We start from the raw sequence: 15,759 nt of genomic DNA on the forward strand, positions 1-15,759 counted from the left end.
GGGGTGGGGCTGAGGGGCTTGGGCTCCAGGCTGGGGCGAGGGATTTGGCGTGTGGGAGGGGGCTGTAGATTGGGGGTCAGGAGGGGATGCGAGCTCTGTGGTGGGGCCAGGGGTTCAGGGTGTGTGTGGGGGCTGGGGTGCAGGGATGACCCCTAGAGCGGTGGCTGCGGGTGTTGGGGGGTCTGTTGGGAGAGGGATGTGTACGGGGGTGGCTGGGGGTGTTGGGGGACAAGCGGTCTCTCTGGGGGGGATTGTTCTAGTCTTTGTACACACGAGCTCTAGGAAAGTGCAGGCGCTGTGCTCTCTAATGCGCATTGCGCATGCCTGGAGCTCACACGCGCCCCCCCACCGACCGCGCCCTTTGCTCCGGATGTCCCGCTCGGCCGCGCTGGGAGGCCGCGGGGAAGCCGCCGGAGCCGGAACCTGCTGCTGGGCGGGTAGGGCTGGGCCTTGGGGGGTCCGTGGGTGATGCGGGGGGGGGGGGCGCCGGGGGCCTGTGTCGAGTGGCGTATTGGGATTGTGTGTCTGGGGCGGCGGGGGAGGGGCGTCGTGGGTTATGCGCGTCATTGTTCACACGAGCAGCCCCGCGTAGAGCCGCCGCCCTTGCTGCGTGGCGCGGCGCGAGTGCGGCGGGCTCCTGGGCGCTGTGGTTGTCCAGATAACCCGATGATACTTTTACAGCCCGTGCCCTGGCCGTGTCCGCGCGGAGAGAGCACAGATCTCTGAACGGGGGTGGGTGTGTGTGTGTGTGTGTGGTGGGGGGTGGGGGGTGCGAATGGCACTGGTGAGCGGTGCAACCATTGTACAGTTGGGGGACAGACTGAATGAATTTAACCGTAGTGAGTCCCCGGGGCCAGGTGGGATTCACTGAAGGAACTCTCCTTTGAAATTGCGGAACTACTAACTGCGATGTGTAACTTATCACTTAACGTGGCCTCTGTACCAGACGACTGGAGGATCGCCAAGGAGTGAGGTTAAGATTCTGTCAAGGGTAGTTTTAGTCAAGTCAGGGACAGGTCATGGGCAATCAAGAAAAATTCACAGAATCCCATGACCTGTCCCTGGCTCTTCCTGAAAATTCCGGGGCGGGGGGCACGAACAGAGCGCTGCTAGGGGCTGCTCCCCTCCTGGGGCCGCTGCTCCCCTCCTGCCACTGCTCCCGCGGCGGGAGCTGACTACAGCTGCTCCAGCGCCCGCCATTGCCTCACCCCTGGGGTTGCTGGTCTGGGGGGTCATTCCCATGTTCTTATTTTCTAAATTTTCATTGTCAAAATAAGTGAACAATCGTCACTTGGTGGTTCAGTTTCCTTATGTCATCTGTTAACAAACTTGATGTTTTGCAGAATCCAGTGATTCAGAGTGGCCACCCTTTTTGAATTTGTCTGCCCAAAAGTTAGGTTCCTAAATCCATGTCAAGGCCCCACTTCTGCAATGACATCTGTGTGTGTGTGTAGAGATTCACCTGCATAGATGTCATTGCAAGACCTGGGCTGTAGGCATCTAAATAGAAGTGGCCTGATTTTTCAGAAGCATACCAGCTTCCATTTAAGTCAATGAGAATGTGAGATGCTCAGTCCCTCAGAATAAGGGCTACTTTGCTTAGATGCCTAAATATTGATTTAGGAGTCTAACTTTAGTCCCATAGATTTTAAAATTTTGGTCAATGTGTTTCCCAATCACAGTGAACTAGTTGTACAGTTTTGTCTGTGCTTTTTTTCTGAAGATTTGCTGCAGTAAAAATAGGCAGGATACATAATACACTGTATAAAGTGAGTGCACATGCTATGGAGTGTAGTCAAATCTTGTCCTATTGCTAATGCATCTGATTTTGTCTGAAGCTACTAGAGTTACAGTAGCCCAGTTAAAAGACAAACCGGGTGTCTTGGAAAAGGCATATAGGTAGTTTAAAGTTAATACAGTTCTATGCAGGGGGAGCATCTTCGCTGAAGCTCACTAACTGTAGGTGTGCGTAGAGCCCTGTGCAGATAGAAAATTTGTACCCGTATCTGATCTGCAATCGGGAAACATGGACTTTTTTGTAAATTGTGAAATTTACAAGGAAGTGAAAATAGGATTGTAGAATAGAATGTCTCTTGCATTGCGAGGCTGCTTCTACATTAGACTTCTTTCTGAGAAAGTTCCCATCATTGCTAATTTTGGCATAGCTCCACTGAGCAGAGCAGTAATATAGATGCAGCTTCAGGTAGTTGCCAACATTTTAACCAGTGTCTAAACCTGTTCAGAGTAGGTGTTGTAGTGCTTCTGGCAACTTGTCTATGAGGGTGCAATTATGGGACTTTTTTTTTTCTTTCCAGAAAATAACCTCCATGTAGATGAGACTAATAGGCTCCATCTTAAATCTTCAAAGTTAACAAATTATTTCCAAGTTCCCCACACTTATTTAGTGCACCTAACTACATCTACTTCTGGAGAAAAGGTACAAAAGGTAAACTCCAGAGGGTTGTTTTATTTGATTTTATTATGGGCTTCAGAGCAGAACAGACCTGAGGAAACTATTGGATAAACATATAAGGTTTGTTGTGTCAAGAGCACAGAAGGGGGGAGGTGTATGAGAACTTTCTTACCTGTTGAGGTGAATTTTTTTGGTTTTTGTTTTTTTGTTAAAACAGCTTTCTGGTAATCAAGAGGATAGATGATTTTTTTTTCTCCCTATAACTAGAGTACAAACTTTTTAAACAAATGATTTAGTTTATTAACTTCAGCTTTAAAAATTAACAATTATGTGTCTTCCTAAATCCACCTAATGGGTGGTTTCCCATGGTGATATTTTTCCAACAAGAATAAAATGTCATCTTTTAGAGAGAGCAGTTAACACAACTGTTTTGTGTGCAAATCTCCTTTGTACATGTTATGGACACAGGTGTGGATAAAGTAAAATCTAATGATTTGACTGAAAAGATTGATCATCTACATCTGTTAATTTCAATGTTTAGAGGTATTTTTAAGAAACTAAAGCGGTTTTTCTCTCCTTTTAGGCTGGCTGCAAACACAGTTGAACAGATACCACTGATACTCTCTGATTCCAAACAAGATGAACACGTTGTCATTGCTGCTAAGATTCCCTCACTATCGTTTTCTGAGAAAGATTTCTTCCAAAAGCTTCCACTCAAATTTCACTCCTAGATCATTATTTCCATATACCCAATCTTTTAATTCAGTATGCTTGTATTGTACAAAGTGGATGTTGCCAGCAAGTGATTTGAAAAGAGGGATGTGTTATCAAGCAACCGTAGACCAACAAACACAGGGACTTTGTGACAAGGAACAGAGACTTGTAGACAGACTTTACAGTGGATTAATCCAAGGGCACAGAGCCTGCTTGGCAGAGGCCATTACCCTCGTAGAATCAACTCAGAGCAGGAAAAAGGAGATAGCCCAGGTGCTCATTCAGAAGGTATTATCCTACCACAGAGAACAAGAAAAGTTAAATAAAGGAAAACCACTAGCCTTTAGAGTGGGTCAGTCCTCTTTTGTCTGTCCAGTAACTGTTGTGATCTTATGATGATATCATCTCTTGTTTCCGATATTTATAATTTTTAAGCAAATATGGAGTAGAGTCTGAAATCATTGGATTATTAATAGTTTGTAACCATCTTTAAGTCACTTGTATTGTTCATAAGAATAGCTTCTCCACAATGCTGGAAAATACTCTTAGGGAGGCTTTAAAAATGGCCCCTCAATTTCTGGAGAGGATATAGGGGAATTTCTCATGGATGATAGGATTAGTTTTGCTGAGCTGAAGAATGTGGGGGGCTAGAAGGCGTAACTGCACCAGCTGTTCAGATGAGTTTAGATGAGCATTACCAAATGGCTGTATCTTTTTTCCTTGAGGTGCATGTGTTTTCCCCAAAAAAAGGAGGAGGAAAAATTTTCAGTTGTTTTATCATCAGTAAAGGCCCCACCTTAAAGCAACCTACCTTTTAGCTGAGGAGAGGTGGGTGAGATTCCCTTTACAGCCTATCAAATGCTTCAATATCAGTTGGAAGGATCACTGTAGAGTGGTGTAGTGCACAATTGCCTTATGCATTTGTATGCCCAAAGGAAGCAAGAACTGGAGCATGGCATCTTAAATGTTAGTGAAGAGCACAAAGCGCAAAGCAACAGGCCAGTCCTAGTTTAGTTGTCTTAAATTAGAATGCAAGTCATCCACCTTCTTATCTGAAACAGCAGCTTTAAATACTAAATGATTTCTGAAAATTGTAGATTTGACATGTTGCATTTTTAAAGTTCTGCAGTGCAAACCAATATTGAGAAACCTCTGTTTGGGAAGAGGAGAAGAGGTTAAAGAAATCAATCTTATGTTGCTATGGGCAGAATGAATAAGCGTTAGAGAAGTGAATGATCCCCTCCAGAGCAGACTGATGTAATACACTGCAAATCCAAAATGAGAAAGTTTGGATTTCTTCATTAGAAAATTCAATATTAACATGTAATTCTAGGTGCCTTAACGGGAAGATGAAATCTACCAGTATGTGGTTTATGAAGGTGATTAATTGTAGCAGTTGGTTGCATTTTGTGATATATCTGGAGGAGGGAAAGGGGGAAGTTACTTTTTCAGTCAAATCTAAATTAAAAAAACCTACACCCCTCTATTAGTAGAGGGGTTTGTGTGGAGGTGGGAGTGTGTACAAAAGAGGAGGGGTCGTTTACTAGAAGTGACAGGCCTCAGATTATTTGTAGTAAATAACTGGAATAGGGTCTCGTACTATTTTTCTGAATTATATTTTTAAGACAAATGATTTCTTTCACATTATTGTCAAAGGAATGTGTTGGGGATTAGTTCATAACATGTGAAGAGCATTGAGAAGGAAAGATCAGTAGAGGCTGTTGCCTATTTCATTAAACTAGAGTTTTTTGTCCCTCTACTACTTAGGATTGTCTGGTCCCCCTGGTGCTGGGAAATCAACATTTATAGAATGCTTTGGGAAAATGCTTACAGACAGGGGTCACAAAGTGTCTGTACTGGCTGTGGACCCTTCCTCTAGCACAAGTGGTGGTGAGTGTGTCTTAAAGCTTTTGTCGGCTCTCCTGCATTTAATCTTGACAATATCTGGTGCTTCTGGTGTGTGTGGTTGAAAATTTATCCTATAAAGTTACATTCATGAACTATATATTGCTTTTTAGTCATTTTTTGTGTGCTGTGGAATTAGGCATCATAGTCCCAGTTTTGTGAGGTCCCCAAACTTGTGCTGTCTTCTGGTGGCCTTGTACAGCCTCTCTCTCCTGGTATTGTATGGGGAAAGGGAAAACTTCCTTTTCTGTGATCAGTACTGTTATTGTTAAAACTTTGCGATATAGACTGGAAGTGATGCCAAATAATCTCTTCATTTAGAGGCCATCAGAATACACTTGCAACTCAACCTCCCCCTCTCCCCACCAATATATATATTCCTGCTTTGCCTTGAATCTTGGAAAAATACACTATCATCCTTGAATGGGAACAAATTGTTTAACTTCTGTGGGACTATCTTGGTGCCAAGATTGACTCTTCTGTGTAGTAAGTCATGGTGATGTTGCAGTGCCGCTGAACTTGACTAACTTTTGTGGGCTACCTGCTCTTCAGCAACAGGCTCTCCAAACCCATGTTGCTTTCGTCTGCAAACCCTGCCCCTCCCAAAATTTAAATCCTCTGGTGCAATGCTGACTAAGCTTGATTTAGAAAACTTATCTGGGACCTAACCAGTAGAAACTGAGATTTTAATCCTTTTGTCATAGATGGCTGTATCTGACTAATACGTTATCATTTTCTGTATATCTGTCTCTTGAAACTTGTTATAATTCTACTGTTGGGAGATGTTACAGGTTAACTATGAATAACGACTGTGCGATTAGTTGTGGCTAGACGGAATATGCCTTGAATGTGTAGTGGAGACAAGACTTATAGGTCACCAGAGAAAGGGTCAGGATAAGGAACAAAGGAGGACTGAGAGGGTCTGTCTCCTTTTAAACTTTAGCAACACTTGTCATACTAGTAAATTTTCATTAAATTCAAATAAAAAAGTGACTATAGGAGAGTTTCGTCTTGGGAGGACACTGCTTGTCTTTGGGCAGTTTCCTATGGAGTGGGAGGGATAACAGATAGGTAAGAGTTTGCTGACCCAGCTGTGCTCAGATCACATAAAGGGGTTCAGGACTTGCAGAGTCTGTGCTGGCATAGAGGGAGCCCTCTGAGTTTAGGGACAGTGGGTTGCATTAACTTGCCGTTACACTTTTGTGATATTCTCACATCTTGCAAGCCAAAAGAGCCACACAGAAACTTGCTAGCACACAACGCTGGGAAATTCTCATTTGATTCCACAGCAGAGACACTCACCTGCACACCTATGTTATTGACTATTGAAAATTAACGGACTACTTGCCCTTTTTGAAATTGTTAATGTTAAATGTTTAAGGCTCGCTCTTGGGTGATAAAACACGGATGACTGAGTTGTCAAGGGACATGAATGCTTACATCAGGCCATCTCCAACCAGGGGAACGTTAGGAGGTGTGACTAGGACCACAAATGAAGCTATTCTGCTATGTGAGGGAGGAGGCTATGACATCATTCTTGTGGAAACAGTAGGTATGTGATTTAAAAGTAAAAATTAAAAATTTAGCGCTTGCAACTGCACTGTACTGTCCAGGCCAACTTATGGCACTAATGATGCATATTTCCTCTTACAGCTTTTCTTCTGCCTTGTCTATTTCTGGTACTTCATCTTTTCTGTTCCATTTTGGTCCATTCCTTTCATAAGTGTGTGTTGACTTCACCCAATGGGGCCTTTCTTTTATCTCTTTAAGCCTTGTAAATTCTGAGAGAGAATTTTATAAAACTAGATTTCATACTGACCTTCATTGTATCCAACTTTGTTGAGCTCAGAAAGAGAGGGAGCCATAGTGGGACTTCTCCTTAGTACTGTCATTAGAATGGCTGTGAAAGTTCAATTCTGGTTTCAATTTTTCAGGTGTGGGGCAATCTGAATTTGCAGTTGCTGACATGGTTGACATGTTTGTTTTGCTGCTGCCACCAGCAGGAGGAGATGAGTTACAGGTATTTATCTTTCTCAAATGCTAATTATGACCTAAAACATAAGTCTGAATTTGGAATGTGTGTGTGCATTAAGTCTGAGTAAGCAAGTATTAGTAGTATTTTCCGAAGTGCTTGGTGGTGTCCTCACTCTTCTCCCACTGAAGTCAGAATCTTACCAACTTGACCCACAAAATTTGGATCTGAATTTTCCCAAATGTTACAGGTGTTAGGATTTGAAGTTTTGGTTCTGGCCAGTCTCTTATGATCCACATTACTCATTAGATATGATTAACTTCTCACTTTTGAATGCTCATATATGTACATGACGATGACAACAATCAATTGTGTAACAACTGATTAGTTTAGCAGAGGGGTCCTCAGACTGGGGGTCAGGACCCCTCAGGAGGTTGCGAGCCATCAACCTCCACCCCAAACCTGACTCTGCCTCCAGCATTTATAATGGTGTTTAAATATGTTAGAAAGTGTATATATTCGCACTCAGAGGCTTGCTGTGTGAAAGGGGTCACCAGTAAAAAAAGTTTGAGAGCCACTGATTTAGCAAATTCAGTTATGCTCCTTTCAGGTAATAATGCCAACCCATGCTATACATACATGAAGGGTGTTAGTTTCTCATGGTAGAGGAATAAATATGTGAATTTAATTTTTCAGAGTCATAACAACTGCCTAACTACTAATGAAACCTCAGACAGTCCTAATATTAGGAAATTCCTGGTGCCTAACGATTAAGATTAAGCCTTCCTAGGGGAGCAGTGGGGGCAAAAGACACATCTGGCTTCAAGACTAAGCTTGATAAGTATATGGAGGAGATGGTATGATGGGATAGCCTAATTTTGGCAATTAATTGATCTTTGATTATTAGCGGTAAATGTGCCCCATGGCCTGTGATGGGATGGGATCTGAGTTACTACAGAGAATTCTGGGTGTCTGGCCCACATGCTCAGGGTTTAGCTGATCCCCATATTTGGGGTCGGGAAGGAATTTTCCTCCAGGGCAGATTGGAAGAGGTCCTGGGTTTTTTTTGCCATCCTCTGCAGAGTGGGGCTTGGGTCACTTGCTGGAGGATTCTCTGTACCTTGAAGTCTTTAAACCATGATTTGAGGACTTCAGTAGCTCAGACATAGGTTAGGGGTTTATTACAAGAGTGGGTGGGATTCTGTGGCCTGCATTGTGCAGGTCAGACTAGATGATCATGATGGTCCCTTCTGACCTTAAAGTCTGTGACTCTAAGAAGAAAGTCAGGGGGTAATATAATACAACAAACAAGCCCCATTAGTTTATCAAAGTTTTATGACTGAGCATTAACATATTAATTTTTTTCTCCTTTTTCTTTTTCCATTCAGGGTATTAAACGGGGTATAATTGAGATGGCAGATCTAGTTGCTATAACTAAAGCTGATGGGGATTTAGTTGTGCCTGCACGGCGGATACAAGCAGAATATGTTAGTGCTATGAAACTGCTTCGCAAGCGCTCTAAGGTTTGGAGACCAAAGGTTTGTATGTTTTCACAATTTTCTTCTTATTATTTCCGAAGAGGTGGTGTGTAGGTTACGGGACTTAACTTAATCCTAACTACATATTAACCACCTGGACATTTATGTAAAAGTCTCTCCTGCACCACTTGTGCACCAGTAGCTGAAACATCTTTGCTACTTCTTTCACGCAATCCCTTATTTATTGGGTACCCTCCCTGAACTAGTTTAGAAAGCCATTACTCGCTCGCTCTCTCTCGCCTCCAGATCCTTCCTCAAAACTCACATCTACCACGTTGCCTACAGCAAAGTGATAATGGCTAGACCTAGGGTCAGGGGGGCTTGCTGAGTTTTAATCATTTCTATACATTTTTAAGAAGTTTGGGAACCATCTTGTTGTAAACCATACTAACCTATGTAACTACTATTATCCATGTTTTATTTTCTCCTCCTTGTTATACCCACTTGTGATGTGTGTCATGTGATTTTAGTGCAATGACCTTGTCTTCCTCTGTGTGTACAGCACCTAGGACGATGGGTCCCTGATTCTGTGGGCCTTCAGGTACTACCGCAATACAAATAATTAGAATTCATAATTGCGGCAAAGAGTCAGTAATAAAATGCTTTTATATATAAATGAGGCTTCCTTGGTCATGGTTTTCTGTTCCCATTCTACCCCCTACACTTAGTGCCTCAACTCCCAGTCATTTGAAACCCAATTAGTGATTGGACATCACTGTAGAACAACTATTACTTTGCTTCCTGATCAGATTTTTAGTCCTTTGGCTTATCCCTTTGAAACAAAACCTAGGAAGTTATGCAAACTGACCTGAATGTGCCCTTTGAAACAGTGTTATTGACTGCTTCTGTTGCAATGCAAATGTGTTCAGCTTTTAACATACTTACATAGGTGGCACATACATTTGTGCTTTGCAGTGTCTAGTGATTAATTTGTTCAACCAGCAGAGCAATTTACACAGAGCTGAAACCTTTACCCAATAAAGTTTAATAGGGAATGTAGTCTTTCCCTGTCTGGTTCAGTTCTGCTCCATATAAACATGAACCAGGAGGGCTGACAGGTGACTTGAGATTTATATCAACTGGCAGAAGCCACACACTCCCCTCCTCAGCACTGCTGAGCAGAAGTTTAGATATGGAAGCTTTTGAGAAACATGCTTTTTTTATTTTAAGAGGAAATTTTAAGAAGTTTACAAATCCTTGCCCTGTAAATATCAGCAAGAAAACAATCCTTACAACAGTAAGCTTAAGTTTCAAATTACACAGGAATAGAGTCATCAGATCTTTCTCTTTAGAGTGTTACCATATTATAGAGTGAGCATCATTACAACACCTATAATATGTAATTTCTAGAGATTTTATTACATTGTGTGAAAGCTCTCTCTCTACACATTTAACAGACCAGGCATCTCTGTGAAGTGTTAATAGTAAAAAAAAAAAAAGACCTGTGTGGGTTTTTTTGGCTGACTAAAAACATTTCTCTAACTAGGGTGTTGTTAGAACTTGTTTCAAATGGCTTGGATGTTTGCTTTCTACTCTTCCAATGTACAAAGAGAAGTTAATACTGTTGTTATAGTATTGAAACTATCCAGGGTTTCATATTAATGTGGTTATGCAAAGACCTAACTGACTTCCCATTTAAGTAGTAATATTGTATACTTTACCTTTAATTTGATAGGATCCTAAAACCTTCAAAGACCTAACTGACTTCCCATTTAAGTAGTAATATTGTATACTTTACCTTTAATTTGATAGGATCCTAAAACCTTCTACAAATTATATTACTGAACTGCAGCAACTGCTTGGGTGTAAGCCATCAGACAGTACAGGGGCAACTTTGTTCAAGAATACTTAGGTAAACCCTCTTTGTCACAAGTACTATAGGATGTGAGTAACATTTTGGAGGTGGCAGAAACTTGGTTTTCAAGTCTCATCAGGAGGACACACAACATAAGCTACATGGGGGGGGGGGGAGAAAAAGGTCTACAGTAGCACTGAAGGATGAGTTTGCCTTACTAGGATTGGAACTTGTGATTGTAGTAGAATCTAGCTGATGCAGAACTCAGGTGTAAACACCCTCCCCAACCCAGTGATTACTTAATTTCTTTTAAGATGTCGTCCTTAATCCAACAGGTAATGCGCATCTCTGCTAAAACTGGAGAAGGCATTTCAGATATGTGGGATAAGATGACAGAATTTCATGATCTCATGCTTACAAGTGGTGAGTTGACCACGAAACGACAGAAACAGCAGAAAGTGTGGATGTGGAATCTAATCCAAGAAAATATGCTGGACCATTTTCGGAGTCATTTAGCAGTGAGGGATAAAATTCCACTTTTAGAAGAAAAGGTTCTCAGTGGTGTCTTAGCTCCAGGGCTGGCAGCAGACCTATTGCTGAAAGCATTCAAAGACAGACCTTAAGATACCATGTTCTACTGTGTCATTGATCAATTTGCACAAATTATTTAAACATTAAATAAAATTTTCCTAAGCATGGCTTCACATTTTTATTACTGCAGCATACTTGCATATAGTACTAGACTCAGGCAAAGATAATATACATGAGGAACAAAGCTAGTTTCTGGGAGTACTACAGATTATATTCAAAAAGAAAAATGTACACGTCTAAAACTCTTATTTGAGTACAGCATAGTGAAGGATGTTGGTTGTTTTAAAGCTTTAATGAGCTTGTAATAGAAATTGTTAATAACTATGGTACTGTTTGTCACAGCAAGCTAGTTAATTTGTTTGCCTGTTTTCCAAATTTTTCAGCACTTGTCCTATTATATTTACCAACAAAACCCCCATACAAAATAAGGATAACTGTTCTTGGGCTCATCTGTGTCTTTTACTGCAGGGGACATGCCTGTTAAATTTTACAGTGCATACATGACCTGTCTGTATAACTTACCAAAAACCTGAGATTTTTCTGATTCAGTAAGCACATTAAACAACGAGTCTCCAAAGTCTCATGTACACAACAAAAATAAGTGTTTAAACATGGCTATGGTATAACACAGCTTACTGCTGCTGGAGCCTTCTGTGGTTTAGGGCTACAATTAGATTGTATCCATGCTACAGATTTCAGCTCTGGTATAGTGGTAGATGCTGCAAGGGGAGCGGTTGCCAGCATGGATCATTGCCCATCTCCTCACTGTGAGTGACAACAAAAGTGTTGGGTGCTGTATAATTACCTAAGCAAAACCTGTTCTTTGTGTTACAAACAGATATAGCATTGAAGTAGCCTCGCCTGGGAGCTATATTTATCCAAGGAAACACCCTACTCATATCTCCTGAATAGAAATTTTTTAAAACAAAAGGTGAAGTTTCATTAGGTAATATAGCTAATGATAAAGACTTCAAGTGGAACCCACATCAGAGTTTAATGATAAAGATAAGTATTTCCATAACTAAAGAGCTATAGGTAAACCCCTATAGACAAAGTTGTTTTTTTAAGGCCATTTGGCTGGATCAAAGCTTCAATTTCTAAACTTTCTCCTGTTAAATTCACCTTGACTATTCAAGGTCTATACGCACATTTTGATATCCTTTAATAATAAATTGGAGGATCTTCTAAAATATTATTTGGAAAACATGGTGTTTGGCAGAAATGTACAGAAAAAATGCCAATTTTGGAAACTGCAGAAAAGCAATAATTGGAGTTCTATGAAGAATTCTTCATATCTTGCATAGGTAAATTGAATTTTTTAATTATGTTAAAAGTGGGGATACTTGATTTTGCATCTATATTTATTTCTCTAGATCTTCAGCTTTTTTTTTTTTTAAACTAGGTAAATTGCAATACATCAGAAAAGTTAGCTTTTGAAGACACTAGGAATTTTTTTTTATCCTTAGACAATGAAGAACCCCCCCTTGTTAAAGTCCTGCTACTTTAATTCTTGCTGCCAGGATTAAAGTTAGTTCACCTGTCAGGTGACAGCTTTTGCCTTATTTTCCAGTATCCTTCATTATGATAAAAAAAGAAAGGATAAAATTGGATGGAAGGACCCCATCCTGCAAACATGCATGTGCATTCACAGGACTAGCCCTGCTGAAGTACATTTTCAGGGATTATAGTACTGAACAGCAGGACAACCATGGTTTGGCTGGTGAGGGATGAAAGGCAGTTTCCGTATGGAGAAAACTTGCACTCACGTAACTGATTTTAGTTATACTGATGCAAACCCCTAATGTAGTTTGGCTGCACCAGGGTAAAATGATGCTTAAACCACTGTTGGTAACACATGAAATTAAGCTACCACTGCCTAAGAGTGAACATCTACCCTCGAGCTAGAGGCTTAATTTCCAGCTCAAGTAGTTCTGATCAAGCTAGTGCGCTAGACATATCCAGGGCATGACAGATAGCTGCCCTCCGTATGATCCTATCAGAAACCCTAGATATGTACTTGGGTGGATAACCCCTACTGCTGCTCATGCCAGCTGCTGTTTGTAGCATGTGTACATCTACTGGATCTGGAAATTGTACCATCCAGCTCCAGTCTAGATGTACTCATGCTAACTCTGATAGGAGGATGAGGGTAGAAACACAAATGCTTTATTATGACATCATAATTGGTCACAGTATAATGCTAAATTGCACCCATGTGAGAGGAAGCTGTATCAGCTAGAGTATGCCCCAAATCAAAAGCCAGGGCTTTAAACCCCCTGAAATGTAGTGAAGTTTGCATCTGAACTTCATTCTTTGGGTTAATCTCTAACATACATTGTTCATTTACTAAATGGGCTGTCTTGATCACACTTTTATGATTGTGTACATACTTACAAAATTAAAATCTAAATTTCAGGCTGGCTGAGGGCACCCACCTTGTGGACAGACTAATGTGCTATGTAACTCTCGGTTGGAAACTGGCTTGATCTACAAAGTGATGAGAACAGCATTTAGACTGGTTTTCTCTATTTTTCTAGACCATCTGTGTGATGAAAAATAGTGGAGTTCATCCATGCTAATCTATTAAAACAAAACTTTACCCTTTTGACTTTTTGTTCGAGTGCTCAACGGCTGCCATTTTCCATCTCCTGGGAAAATCTGAAACTATTCTACTTAAACAGTCAAACTTGCTAAAAGGAATCTACAGCTGAAGTGCCCTCAGCAAATTCAATCCCCTTCTCCTAGCTTGGATTATTCTCTTCATATCTAATCTCTGTTTTCAGTGATGGGGCCAAGTGACCCACGCTTGGCTGACTGCTCCATTGTCAAAATTACCGCTTTTGTAAATTCATTACCTCCTGGTTTACAAGCTTGTCAGCCTTGAATAAGTCTTCTCTTGTCTGTTCCATATGTGTGTAGCTCTGCAAGCTGCACTGACTCGCTTCCTGTGTGTTTGCTGAGGCTACTGTATGTAAATAAAATTATTTTTTTAACCTTGGAGAAGAACTCCCTCCTGATGTTTACTTTTAAAAAGTAGCCACGTCTTGCTATGGTATCCACTCCCTCCACACTGCAGTAACTACCTCAGTTTTCTCCCTAACGCCACATTTTTTATTCTATTTTTCAAGGATGTTCAGAGAAAATCTACATCACCCCTTTTCTGTTTTTTCCACTTTTTGGAATAAGAAATGGATCTTCACATATTTTAAGACTTCGATAGCAATACTTTTCCTTGGATACATATTTTCCTTAACAATAGCTGGATAATAGATGTCATGCAAACCACTTAAATCAGGAAATTACAAAATTAAGGGTGGATGTATAACTTTAACTCCATCCTGTTTGGCATATATATTATAATTCAGTATTATGATGTCACATACCATTTCTCAAATAACGCTCTATCAGTTCAGTTTGCAGCTCAGAATATACATGGAGCACGTTGCAGCCTTCCTGATCTTTTTGTGCAATGGGGCTGTGATCTGAGTTGGGGCATCTGGGTACTACTGTAATACAAATAAACAACACTGAATAATAAACTGTTTTTTGTAAAAATATAATTGAACATGATGTGCCACTGTTTGCTAGGCAGCAGCCGAACCCTTTTACACACATGAGCACTCAGCGAGGGAGAAGCCCGGCCTTTTTCCTCGGTGCCTTCGCATAGAGGGGCAGGGACAGCACTCCTGATGAAATTTCCTAACATAGGGTGTCTGTGCAATGCTGATAGAACAGTGGCAGACTGCTACATGAGCATGTTTATTTTAAAAAAACAGCGTGCAGGCACAAAGTATGATTTTTAAACCTTTATAGCTTTGACAGTTCACAGACAGGCAATTTTCACTGAACTACCAACAGGTAGACAACTCTGTCCCTGTCCAATGTTCAGCTTCTAAATCTACAATTCAAAAGATGTTGCAAATATATTTTTTAATCATGTTCCTAGTTCCCTTAAAAAGTTGATTGCATTTTTTTAGAAAAGAAAAAAGTTGTAAACAACTGAAAAGAACATTTTAGAGCGGAAACACACATGCCTAAAATGTTCCTTATTACCTTTACAATTTAAGATCTTGCTAAACAACAAATGGAAAGAAAAAGACAAAAAAGGAGAAACATGACATGCACGGTAGCCTGAAACAAGGGAATGTTGTGTAACCAAATAAGAAAATCTCTGTTTTTGGCGGTGGTTGGATTTTTGTTTGTTTGTTTGTTTGTTTTAAATGGGACTGTAGTATTTGTGAAAGATGCCTGATTGCCAACACTTAGAGACTGATGTAATCCACTGTGAACATCCTTCATTTCTGGGCTGCATGGACTACATTAAAGACTGAATGGTTATTTCAGTCTCCACGATTGTTGTTTCTGCTTACCTAGAGGCACAATTGCAAAGAAAATATTTGTCCTTTAGGAACCAAATGGAGATTAAAAATCACGATCTTGCTACAAAGAGATTGAAGTACTCACAGGTCTTAGATGTTTGAGTAGATGATATCTATTCACCTGTTACAAAAATGAGAAACTTTACAATGTGTGTGTTCCACAGTAGTTGACACTGAAAAGTAAATGCTTCCCTTATTGCAATACTGCTGTAATTAGCTAAGGCTTTATTCTTATTTACATAAATGTAATTTAAGATCACTTTAAGGCCCTTATTTTTTTTTAATCAATCGTATATATTCCTACTACATAGCTTTATCTGCTATTTTACCACCACCTTCCTCATTTTTGCTATGAAAAAATTAACAATTAAAAGGAAGTGTCAAAGGGGAGACTATTCAGCTGACCTGTCCTTTGACTGATTGTGATGCTAGTACCCACATAAGGAGAATAA

General features: G+C 40.6%; 1 protein-coding gene across 1 annotated transcript; it reads left to right on the top strand.

Annotated features, from left to right (window-relative positions):
• Positions 1–328: 328 nt before the first annotated feature.
• On the top strand, positions 329–11,035 carry MMAA (metabolism of cobalamin associated A). Its single transcript, XM_077815340.1, has 7 exons — positions 329–437; positions 2,997–3,479; positions 4,895–5,017; positions 6,414–6,584; positions 6,967–7,052; positions 8,393–8,542; positions 10,673–11,035. The coding sequence occupies exons 2-7, from the start codon at positions 3,053–3,055 to the stop codon at positions 10,958–10,960; spliced, it is 1,245 nt and encodes a 414-aa protein (XP_077671466.1). The 5' UTR covers positions 329–437; positions 2,997–3,052; the 3' UTR covers positions 10,961–11,035.
• The last annotated feature ends 4,724 nt before the right edge of the window (positions 11,036–15,759 follow it).

The sequence above is a fragment of the Eretmochelys imbricata genome, chromosome 4 (genome assembly GCF_965152235.1).
Source record: "Eretmochelys imbricata isolate rEreImb1 chromosome 4, rEreImb1.hap1, whole genome shotgun sequence".
Lineage (NCBI taxonomy): Eukaryota > Metazoa > Chordata > Testudines > Cheloniidae > Eretmochelys > Eretmochelys imbricata.

Excerpts from the sequence above, each read along its gene's own strand:
- MMAA (XM_077815340.1), top strand. The coding sequence starts at position 3,053 with ATGAACACGTTGTCATTGCTGCTAAGATTCCCTCACTATCGTTTTCTG. Across the intron at positions 7,053-8,392 it reads CAGGAGGAGATGAGTTACAG|GGTATTAAACGGGGTATAAT; the intron begins GTATTTATCTTT and ends TTTTCCATTCAG. Across the intron at positions 8,543-10,672 it reads CTAAGGTTTGGAGACCAAAG|GTAATGCGCATCTCTGCTAA; the intron begins GTTTGTATGTTT and ends TTAATCCAACAG.